Source organism: Engraulis encrasicolus, chromosome 19 (assembly GCF_034702125.1).
Source record: "Engraulis encrasicolus isolate BLACKSEA-1 chromosome 19, IST_EnEncr_1.0, whole genome shotgun sequence".
Classification (NCBI taxonomy): domain Eukaryota; kingdom Metazoa; phylum Chordata; class Actinopteri; order Clupeiformes; family Engraulidae; genus Engraulis; species Engraulis encrasicolus.
In genome coordinates this window covers 35528741-35541239 of record NC_085875.1, presented here as the reverse complement: position 1 = coordinate 35541239, position 12499 = coordinate 35528741, and the positions used below count along the sequence as shown (strand labels likewise).

General features: G+C 42.8%; 1 protein-coding gene across 3 annotated transcripts in view; it reads right to left on the bottom strand.

Annotated features, from left to right (window-relative positions):
• The window catches only part of shprh (SNF2 histone linker PHD RING helicase), a 53244-nt gene that overhangs the window by 8532 nt on the left and 32213 nt on the right, over window positions 1–12499 (bottom strand). For all 3 annotated transcript variants that reach the window (XM_063184240.1, XM_063184239.1, XM_063184242.1), the window contains 8 exons: window positions 11920–12008; window positions 10913–11005; window positions 8362–8469; window positions 7136–7278; window positions 6352–6525; window positions 2791–2853; window positions 2260–2485; window positions 161–298 (listed from right to left, as the gene is read on the bottom strand). In XM_063184240.1, coding sequence (XP_063040310.1) covers window positions 161–298; window positions 2260–2485; window positions 2791–2853; window positions 6352–6525; window positions 7136–7278; window positions 8362–8469; window positions 10913–11005; window positions 11920–12008 — 1034 coding nt within the window. The remainder of the gene's footprint in view (window positions 1–160; window positions 299–2259; window positions 2486–2790; window positions 2854–6351; window positions 6526–7135; window positions 7279–8361; window positions 8470–10912; window positions 11006–11919; window positions 12009–12499) is intronic.

Here is a 12499-nt window from a genome sequence, read left to right as displayed (position 1 = left end):
AAGTCCATGTTTTTCTCCTTGTAAATTAAACATCTAAACCATCAATTTGGCTGTATATCCAAAATGAAGAAATAACACTAAACCATTTCAGATTCATGGCCTTAAAAAGCAGCATCAGAACAAGTGTCCTCAAGTCATCAGGGTCTGTTTGTTTGTTTACCTCGTGTGGTTCGATAATGTGCAGGACCTTCTGTTTGGGTTCGTCAGGCAGTCGCACCCGCAGCCTCTCCGTGGCCATGCCCAGCTCATCTATGGCCGACACGTGGTCTCGCAGGTTCATCCAGTACTCATGCAGCACCTGAGGCCAAGGGTGGGGGTGGGTGGCATGAAAGTGGTTATAAACTGGCCAATATGCAGCACCTGTGGCCAAGGGTGGGGGTGGGGCGCATGAAGATGGTTATACAACACTGGCCAATATTTGGCAGAGCAGATGTCGTCTGGGAACATTCGTATTTACATTAGGCCACAGTTTTATCAGGAGGTAAAAAGGCAATAATTAGCAGGTATCAACGACAATCATGCAGAGCGTCATGTTGCCAGTAATAACTTAAAATGATCCATAGTATCGTGAAACACCAGAGGACAAATGTTAAGATATGATGGTGCTGTGGCACAATGCACTAACACACTGTACTAAAAATGGGTTGCATACCCATGGTGACCCAGGTTAGAATTAGTCATTTCCCCCACTACCCCATCTCTCTCCCCCACTTACTTACTAGACCAGATTCAAGGTCAATATCATAATTAAGGCAAAAGCACTCCAAAAACATGTTAAATGATTTTACACACTAAAACTACTTTATGACTTCACATTGTCAAAAATAAGGGCGCAACAAAGGCCTATCTTCTTGCTAATGTCGATTTCAATTAGTGGAAAGAGTAATGCCAGTCATAGAGATGGATAATTATAGTGAATTTATATAACCGTGTTATTTTTGCAATTTAAAGTTTATGGGGTGTAATTGCCAAGAGACTAAATGACTTCACCGAGTTGGTGCTAAGCTATTGTTTTAAGATTGTTCTGACGACACCATTTTTCATCACCTTATCATGTCACTTGAAAAAACATCAAATAAAAAAGATTTTCTGAAACAGAGAACTATAAGACTTATAAGTACTCTTACAGTATACTAATATGACCAATATAGTACACTTTTATATTGTAGCGAAGGGGAGTAGAGTTGTCCAGCCGGGACTCGAACCCAGGGCTCTGACCACTACACCAAAGACCCAGGCTCGTTGGTGTGACAGTCAGAACACACCCACAACCCTAATGATGGTTACTCCATCACACTCCCTTCCCCTTCGGAAAGCGCACCCTTGCACCTCACACACTCAACTGCCCAACATGCTTCTCCCATCCAGTGTGTCCATCCCACTTCTGACACCATTAGTAGGGAAGGGGAGTAGAGTTGCCCAGCCGGGATTCGAACCCGCAACTGCTGGGGTAGTAAACTGGGGCTCTGACTGCTACACCAAGAGCCAGGCTCGTTGGTGTGACAGTCAGAACACACCCACAACCCTAATGACGGTTACTCCATCACATTGACTTTTAAGTGTTAAGTATTAAATAGTATTCTTTCTAGTACACTGGAAACATAAAATAAACTTAATAAAAATTGTACTTCAATCAGTATAATACTCATAGTACACTTCAATACAAAAGGAGTATATTCACAGTACACTTCAATACACCACTTTTTTTTGCTATGGGTCACGCTGTAGCAACCCAATGTGAGTCGCTACCGGATGTGAGTCCCCGGATATCCGGCCGAGTATTTACACGCACAGATGTGCTTTTCGAACATCAGGAATGCTTTGCGGTACCGCAGCTACCCGATGTGAGTCGCGCTGTGTGTGTCGCATGACTGTCCCCTCAATAATATGATTGTAGCCTACCGTAACAACTTGGTCTCGGCCCCCGCCATATCCACCACCACCACGGGTCCTCTGATGTTGTGACCGTTTTTCAGATTATTTTCAGATCTAACACTTAGCTGCACAGGACGTCCCCTCCATCTTCAGTCAGACTCAAATCGGACCGGAATCAAGTAGCTGGGGTTAAACTGTCGTAAATACACGCCCGAAATCAAGTAGCTGAGGTTAAACTGTCGCTAACACACGCCCGGATATCCGGAGGACTCACATCCGGCAGCGACTCAGATTGGGTTGCTAAAAATCCCACCAACACCACATAAAAACGATTTTCTGAAAGAGAGAAATGTTAAGCTGCAACTAAGACACTCCTCCTCATACCTTATACTCCTTCTTCCAGGCCTCGAAGAGCTCCATGAAGGCGCTGGCCTCCTCCAGTAGCTGGGCATCGAGGCGGCGGGCGCGAGCGAAGGCTAGCATGGCTTTCAGGGTGCGCTCCGTCTCACTGGCGGCCCACAGGCCTCGGCTGGTGGTGGGCAGACGGTCGTCCACCAGCCCTTCTTCGTTCTCGATCATCTCCTCAAAGATGGCCGTCTGACCTTTGACCCTGTCACGCGCCAGAGAAGAGGAGAAATTCTACTAGGGCTGCTCGATTATGAGAAAATCAATATCACGATTATTTAAGTCAATATTAATATCAAGATTTTTTAGATGATATTTCTTTCCCATTTTTTCTTTCCCATACCCATTCTTAGCTAATGGGAATATTGCTTATTTTTGGTTTCTTTTGGTGTACATTATTTATTCGGATTATTTAAATATTTATTTTGAATTTGAAGATGAATTCTACTAATGGAAGCACATGAGCATCTAGATGTATGATTTACCACAAACCGTCCTGAAATAACTTACGTGTGAGAGAACAGCTTGGACTCGTAATCAGTGAAGAGCTCGTCGGCTTTGCAGAAAACGCAACTGAAAGAGTAGAATAGAGTAGAGTATAATTTATTAATTGCACATGTATTTACAATAGAAACAAAGATGAATGTCTTTTTTTATTTTTTTCAAGTGAGCGCTTTTCGCTCTTCATCAGACTAGTGAAGTCTGACACACAAACACACACACAGACACACAGACACAGACACACAGACAGACACACACACAGACACACACACACACACACACACACACACACACACACACACACACACACACACACACACACACACACACACACACACACACACACACACACCAGAATCACAACAGTGGACATACAATGAATTTACGCATCCACAAATCAGGAGAGGGTGTTTCATCGTTTAAGCTGTGTATATTAACAATAATATTGTAAGTGATAATCTACAGTAGATTGGAAGATGGGCTTTCACTCACACAAAGGAAAAAAACATTGACAAATCTGGCAGGGATACAACCTCAAGGCTTCATCACTTGACACGCCTTACATAATTTAGCACGGTGCTGCTGTGAGTCTTTATCTTGTTACAGGATAAAATGAAGTCAGGTCAAGTGCCATCCATCGAGCGAATGGAGACGCCGGTGATTTAGTTAGGAGTAAAAATAGGCACCTCGGTCGAGTCTTCCGTCTGCATTAAAGATCCCTATTACCGACGGCACACTTTATCAGCGGCAAAGCACCCCCTCATGATCATCCTTCCTCTGGCATGATTGAATGATGTTGTCAAGCACTCCTCTGGCCTCCATTCATTCATCTGTTGTCCTTTGCCTGACTAGGTTTCTTTCTCTCAGATCCAAATACCACTTAAACTTGACTTCGAAAAATGTATAGTCGTTTGCCACATAGCATCTGTTTTTTGTCTTTCACCACTTTCTGTCTTTTCTTTCTGATAGTGCTGACACTGAGGTTTTGTGAGGACACTAGTGGTGTGCATTGGCAACAAAAAAGGCAACACTAGTGGTGTGCAACAAAAAGGCTATTTAGCAGCTAATGCCACTGTTGTATGGATTAAAATATTTTTTTTTGTCACATACATTACATACAAAACATCAATTCTGTGCAAATTAAATAAGCATTGTCCCAACTTCACACAATAGTGACATTACCAGTACTTACGCCACTCTGACATCTCCTTCCAAAAAAGTCAACGACCCATTTACAGCTGTGCATATAATGGATGCAGATAATGTATTTCAAACCAATTTCCACCTAATATAACCATATCCACAACACTAAATGTCTACTCTAAATGGACAATTATAGGGTAAACAACATGTAAATGTGGGTTTTTCTGTTGAAGAAATGAATGCCCTCAGTCTCCAGGCTTTAGACATTTACAATGCAATTTCATTAGCCACAGCCAAACCCACAGTTAAAATGCACATCCTCCGCTACAATTCAAGTTAATTACAGCAATTAACAATTACCAAGAGTTAATTAGAACAGCCTAAATATAGACCTTGTAATTAACAAACGTACGCCTGGTGGCCTAAAGAACAAGTAGGAATCCTTATTCTCTATTCTATTCTCTTTCCCTCCCATGCCTGACAATTACTCCGATAGTCAGACGGGCAATTAAATGGCCAACATGTGACACAGCAAGAATCCAAATAAGAGTCTGCTCATAAGAGAAGAAAGAAAAATTTGCACACTGTTGCTGCTCACCGATTTATTGAACACGTTTCGAAACATTGTGTTTAATAAATCGGTGAGCAGCAACAGTGTGCAGATTTTTCTTTCTTCTTTTACGCATGTTTCTTTGATCCAGCACCTGTTTTACTGGATGTGCTCGCATCACCTACACTACCTCAGAGTCTGCTCATCCCACTGCTATGAGGCCAGGTGCAGCACAAAGGAGCATCTGATAGTGGAAAGAGTAGAAGTCCACACACTGTAGCTCCACTTTGAACATTTATTTAGGACAGACAACGTTTCGACTCAACAGGGTCTTCATCAGGCATGTGACTGTCCCTGTTTGGTCAAAACGTTATATGACCTGAATACATTCCCAGGTGAAAAAATCCATATACTTAAAGTTTACTTTTTTCCGTACTAAGTACAAAGTGTACTATTTTTGGCGATTTAAAGTGCGCTTCATTGCACTATTAGTGCGCTGAAGCACTACTAAAGCAGTACTTCAGCACACTTGCAGCACACTGAGGATGCTAAATTGGCACCGCTTTTGGACAACTATAAGTGCACTACAAGCATACTTTTGAAAGTATGCTCCAAACACGCTTTTCATGCATTCGTATGGCATTAATAGTGTGCTTGAGTACACTTCTATAACATTTTATTGTTACTAGAAGTACAATAAAAGTATATTAACTTCATGCTTCTTTGGACTACATTGGAACATTTTAAGTCTGTAAAAAGTATATCATATTAAGTATTGTAAATATATAACAGGTATGCTTGAAGTATATTTACAATACACTCCCAAGTACATGAAATAATATAAATGTAATACTACAATCCATGCTGGTCCTCAGAGCTTGTACATTACACACAGCCACATGTCACAGTAGTGATACAGTATGCATACCTAGCACGACTGACATTTACAATCATTGCATTGTTACAGAGATTTCAGATACACATTTCACTTTATTTCATTCTTGTTCCACCTTCCTGCAATTGATCATTTGAATTGATCACTAATGGTGACCCTTGATTCTTTGTTTGAACAACTAGTTCCAACTTACCTCTCACCATGATGTCATGGGAAGTGTGAGCTTATACCATAACATATATGTGACCATCATAATGACGGTGGGAACATGGTCATTTTTTGTGTACCACTTAAATTTTTTAAAACTCCTACAATAAACGCAGAATATAACAATGAGTAATATTTTCATGCAAACCAAAGATATTCCTTAGAGGTCAATGGCTTTCTGTTTGAGAAATTGAGCTCCAAGAAGTGCATTACATGATGGTACATGCATGATGATGCATGATGGGTAAATGCACTTTGTGTAAGCACACTTTGAATATATTTGGATGAAGCACAATCATGGTGCACTTAGAAAAAGTATACTTCCAATATGTTAAAGTGATTTACTTTAAAGCGCACTATAGAAAATCACACTTCGAAGTCACTTGGGTGAAGTATAATCAAAGCGCACTTAAAAAAAGTGCAATTGCAATATGTTATTAAAAAATACACTTTTAGTAAGTTCACTATTAGAACACTATTAGTATATTCCTCTAAATACACTTTAGCCAAACATCTTCTAAGTGCACTTTATGTATGGTTCGCAAAGTGTACTTTCTTTGAGAGCAACTTAATTACATCTAATTTTAAGTACACTTTAAATAAGCATATAGCACAAAAAGTGTGAGTGCGCTTTTAACATGCTAAGTACACTTCAGTTGTGCTTTTATTGTACTAAATTGAACCACTTTTTCACCTGGGTTTTCAAAGCGGAGCTACAGTGTGCAGACTTCTACTCTTTCTACAGCAAGAATCCAACCAATCAAGGAGGACTTACTTCTGGAGTGGCAGGCGGACGGGCCTGAGATGGCACAGTGTGGCTTCCTCGATGACCGCCTGAGAGGGCGTCCCTTCCAGCCTCTGGACGGCATTCTGCACGACCTTCTGAGACTTGAGAAGGTCATCCATCTGGGTGGTGAGCAGAAACTGCAGGCCACGGGCGTCTCGAAACCTGAAGAAGCAAAGCGTTTGCACCGTAAATCTCCTAGACACACAAATGAATTACTGTAGATAGATGGTTAAGCTTTGTCTCTTTCAGGACTGTATGTGTGTGTGTCTCTCTCTCATCCTCTCTCCAGTTTACCAATACGTACAACTGACTCTGTAATAAAGCAATCTGTACCTCTCTGAGGTCTAGCCATAAACACCAATGATTGCTAATGCATTATGCCATCGGTCTTAACCAAATATCCAATAGATCTGTGAAGATCGTCACCGTCATGTTACAATAGTCAACAGAGCTTACCATAGCTGTAGGCAACTTCCTTTTGCCTCCTGAAGACATTTCTTTTTCTTGTCTGTCACAGATTCTCAGTTCTAATTCTGATGGGGGAAGTCCAGTTGCCTACATCTTAACTGTATTTTTGACAAACGTATAAACCAGGCTCCAACCGTGGCTCAAGCGGTAGGGACCTGCACTGTTAGGGCGGGGACCTGGGTTCGATTCAGACTCGAGGTAATTTCCGAATCTTCCCCCGTCTCTCTCTCCCCACTCATTTCCTTGCCCACTCTTCACTGTACTAGCCTAACAAAGCCACATATTAAGGTAGGACGGTGTTTACTTGTCGGCCATGGAGAGTTTGCTTTGCTCCTGCTTGTAGCTGCATGTGAGCTCGTTCTGCACCCTCTGCACCAGCTCATCATCCATTGAGTATTCCATGGCCTGCGCTATCACATCCATCCACCAGGGGGAGCGGAGGTTCACCTACAGACATACAGCACAGGGGGAAGAGATAAGTGAGGAAAGGACGCCTTCGCGAAATGAAAGAAAGAAAAAAGTGAAGGCCCATTGAGAAACTCTGACTCCTATTGTCATTGTGACAGAGCACTCCACTGCACACAACGAAATTGCATTTATGCCTCACCTATGCAAGGGGGCAGCCCCCAATGACGCCCCAAGGGAGCAGTTAGGTGGGACGGTACCATGCTCAGGGTACCTCAGTCATGGAGGAGGATGGGGGAGAGCTCTGGTTAATTACTTCCCCACCAACCTGGCGGGTCGGGATTCGAACCGGCAATCTTTGGGCTACAAGTCTGACGCCCTAACTGCTTACCCATGACTGCTCAGGGCGAAGAGTGAGGAAAGGACGCCTTCGCCGCGAAATGTCGCGTAGGCTACTACAGTCCATTTACTTTTCCCTATGTACATGGGTGCATTCCAATATGCAGACTGCCATTCTCCACTTGAGCGTGTGGTCTCGCAACGCCTCCTGGCCCCGCCTCAGTGGAGAAAAGTTTCCCAGTTGTCAGCCTAGTCACAACAACTTTTGGGGGACTGTTTTTCATTCATCTCCATTGCAAACAAGAAAATGACATTAGAGTTGAATACATTTTCTGTCGTCAGTGACAGATGTTGAATACATTTTCTGTCGTCAGTGACATCATCGTGAGGTCACAAGCAGGCAAGTGAGCAAGGGAGGATGGAGTCAGCATATTGGAATCCACCCTATGTCTGTGAGAGGAGGAATGAGTTAATCTACACAGAGACATCCAATGGTCAGAGTAAAGAAAGGATGTCGTCAGTAAATGTCATGAAGTTTCTTTGCTTCACATTGTGTATACTTATGAGTGGAAGCAAGAGTTCTGAAATTCCTGTGTGTGTGTGTGTGTGTGTGTGTGTGTGTGTGTGTGTGTGTGTGTGTGTGTGTGTGTGTGTGTGTGTGTGTGTGTGTGTGTGTGTGTGTGTGTGTGTGTGTGTGTGTGTGTGTGAGCGTGTGTGTGAGCGTGTGTGTGAGCGTGTGTGTGAGCGTGTCCGTGTCCGTGTCCGTGCGTGTTTGTGTTGCCTTACTTTGCGTTTGAGCTCCTTGATGTTCTGGACCACGGGGTGAAGGTTCTGCTGGCCTTCGGACACCTCCGAGTTGGATTTGGTCATGTAGTGCTGCCTCAGCTGCTCTGCCTGAGGATACAAACAAATGAATAAAATCTCACACAGACACAGAAACAGACACACACACATGGAGACACACACACTCACACACACACGGACGCGCACACACACACGGACACACACACACACACACACCAGGCACGTGCGCTCAGATACAGCAGGGGAGGCAGTGCCTCACCAGCCCCATACAGACATCATGAGAATGATGAGATGCAGTAAATGTGAATAATAGTAACAATAATAACTATTGTTTTCGAGCATCTGTACCATAACTACCATTTGTGCAATATTTAAACAATTCCAATCATTTTCAATCATTTTCGTGGCCAAAATCGTAATATTTGCCCATTTCACATCAAATTGCTCCGAATGCGCTGAACATGGGGCAGCTCCAAGCTTTGCCTCACCGCGGATTGCGCAATCCCTCGTTAACAAGCTTGAGCACATGCGCCATTTTGCTCGTTCTGTGTATGCAACCTCGTAATATTGTATTAAACGTTATTATACACTTAATAGAAATATGTATGGTGCGCCCTCATTTTCCTGATAATTTTTTGGCATAACGCCCACTGAAAAATACAGTGGTGCGGCAAGCAGCAGCCTGGCCGCAACCTCGTTCTGGCGTTGAGAGTCTTGCTGGTCAGTTACATCATAGCGCAACCTAAATCTGAAGTTCAAAATACATTAGTGTTGGCTAGCTTGTTCACTTTGACTGCTACCATGGAAGTTGATTTCATAACGAAACTTAGATTATTCTCAAAGTTGGATTTCCAAGGGGAAAAAGATGTGATAAAGAATGGACGACCGACAGAGCTGAAGGGTTTGCTGCAGGTGACCGGTCAGAAGATTAGAACGACCCGATCATTTCAAAGTGAGTGGTACAACAGAAACGATTGGCTGTGTGGATGCCCTACAAGAAACTGCCTTTTTTGTTACTCATGTCTCTTGTTTGCAACCGGCGAGAATGTGTGGAATACCATTAGCATGGGATTTTGTGACTTAAAAAAATGTACCAAGGAGCCTCACGAAACACAAATCCTCGGCTACACATATTCAATGCCAAATTGCTTTGGAGACGTTTGGGGCGTCTCGAATAGATGTGGCTTTGGATGAACAGCACCGGCTAAAGTAACGTTAGCATGCACAACGCCAACGTGAAGGAGAACTGTGAGATCTTAAAACGTCTCATTCAGACAACCTGCTTCTTAGCCAAACAGGAGGAGTTGGCGTTTCACGGTGGTGATGAGAGTACACACTCTTCGAATCGTGGGAATTATGTCGAGCTGATGAATGAGATCTCCGCCATTCTGCATGTTGCAACAGGCGAGACTGGCTGTGAAGTGAAGGAGGCCTTTTTAGGCTTTGATGGTGTCAGTGAATTCAGAAGAGCTCCCGCAATAGCCCAGTATGTTTTAGGGGGTGTTGGAGAAACACAACTGTTTGGCATTGAGAAGGACAGGCTTCTCAGGCTAAGAAAAGACAAGGATTTCTAGGCTATGACAAAGTCACGGATGTTTTCATCCAGAAGGAGCGGCGCATGGACCTGATGTACAAGTAAAGGTAAGACAGGTGTTTCCTATGTGTGTGAGGCCTGTGTTTGTGAGACCCGTGGGGAGACAGAGAAAGAGAGAGAGAGAATCCGCCGTGATTCTGTCCGGTTTGTTCGCTGTAGTCCTCAGTGGTCTATGTGAGACCAGTGTTTTGAATTCTGTATGAGTGTGTGTGTGTCTGTGTGTGTGTGTGTGTGTTTGAGCATCCGCCGTGATGCTCTCCTGTTTGTCCGCTTTGGTGCTGTGTGGTTTATGTGAGACCACTGTTTGAATCCTGTGAGTGTGTGTGTGTGTGTGTGTGTGTGTGTGTGTGTGTGTGTGTGTGTGTGTGTGTGTGTGTGTGTGTGTGTGTGTGTGTGTGTGTGAGAGAGAGAGAGAGCATCCGCCGTGATGCTCTCTGGTTTGTCCGCCTTGCTTGGTGCTGTGTGGTTTATGCGAGACCACTGTTTGAATCCTGTGTGTGTCTGTGTGTGTGTGTGTGTGTGTGTGTGTGTGTGTGTGTTGGTGTGTGTGTGTTGGTGTGTGTGTGTTGGTGTGTGTGTGTGTGTGTGTGTGTGTGTGTGTGTGTGTGTGTGTGTGTGTGTGTGTGTGTGTGAGAGAGAGAGATCTAATAGCATTTTCTCTATGGAAATGCAGTATGTTTTAATATGTAGGCTTACCTTATGTTAAGAAAGCTGTGACATATGAAACTTATCGGTAGGCCTATTTGGCAAATATTTACTAATATATATTTGAAAATGTTATATTGGAAAAGTCAGTGCCTCACCAGCCATAAACCTGAGCGCACGTCACTGCCACACCCACACCCACACCCACACCCACACCCACACACACACACACACACACACACACACACATCTCTACATTTGCTCTGTTTGAGAACACTGGGGCCATATTCTGACCTCCTCTTTAAGCCGGTCATCTCGAAGGGTCGGTGGGATCCCCTCGTGCTTCGCATTCAGCAGCTCCATCAGATTATGGGTGGCGTGGAGTCTCTGTGAAGGCAGACATTTACAGATCAGCTTCAAGTTGGCCCTCACAGCAAATTTAACTAAAAACCAACAGAATATTGTGGCATTTGTTTCCCTGCTTGCAAGGAGGCAGATCTTACTTCATTGGAAGTCAAGTGCGCCACCTACTGTTGCCCAGTGGTTAAAAGATGTAATGCTATTTTTGCACTTGGAAAAAATCAAATTTGCTATAAGACGCTCAGACAAATTTAAGTCTGTTTGGGAACCCTTTCTTTCATATTTTAGTGATCTCCAAGAACTCCCACCAACATTGCAATAAATGAAAGATTTTATGGTTTTAATTTAACAATTTGGAATGCAGATTGAATTATGTATCTATTTTTCATTTGTCTGTTCTGATGTCTACCTATATCTACCAAACAAAAACTGAAGTTTACTGTTGGTATGGTTTATTTTGATTCACTAATATTACAATTATTATTACTTTTGGGTCCAGTCGGGGTGGGGGGAGGGATGGGAGGGGGGTGGCTTTTTGAGTGTGTGTATAGTTTAAAAAAATGAGAAGTCTTTTGTAACAATGATGATGTTTTATTGTTTCTACCTCTGACTTTTCAATAAAAAGATTTTAAAAAAAAAAAAAAGTTGGCCCTCACAGAAAAACATGAAACTCAGGGCCGTAAATTAACACCAGCCAACCCGCCAAATGCTGGTGAATTTTCAATTTGGCTGGTAGAAAAGATCAACTCACTAGCCACTTTGACCCATTAATGAGTGCGTCTTTAGGTATTAAGGTGCAATTTTGGCTGGTGATGAAAAAAGTTCATTTAGAGCCCTGAAACTACGTGTATTATAAAACAAAAACAAACATACTTGACAGGATCAACTAATAACACGAATATGATTGTTAGGGTATGTACGTTTTTTTTCTTCTTTCATACCTGTAAGGAATCCGTTTTGAGTTTGCCTTTATGTTCTTCTGATGACCTCAACACTTCTCTGTACATTTCTGCAGCCTCCACAAACTCATCTAGCACAAGAAAAAACACATTACATTACATATCATTTAGCAGACACTTTTGCCCAAAGCCACTTACAAGGAGACACTCAACAGTAAACAGTGCCATGTGGATGTTTTTGCCCCCTTACTAATTTTGTTTTACTTTTTATCACATTTGGTACTCTTAACATCTTCAGATCACCAAACAAATGTAAATATTAAACAAGAATGACCCAAGCAAACATAACATGCAGTTTTCCAGTGATTGTTTCATTTGTTAAGAGAATAATGCCATAAAACCTGCATGAGCCTGTGTGAAAAAGTAATGTGCTACTGTATAATAGTCCTGTTAAATGTAATTGTACATGGGGAGTGCAGTGGCATACTTTGCACAGAGCACAAATATAGCGGCAAGCAGCAATGCGGGGCCAAGCAGTAAACTTGCCAAAGTCGCAACAGCAACAGAAGGAACTGCAGCGCCGCCTTTGCCCCAAATCTCACCAATGTTGGTGTGCATTCCT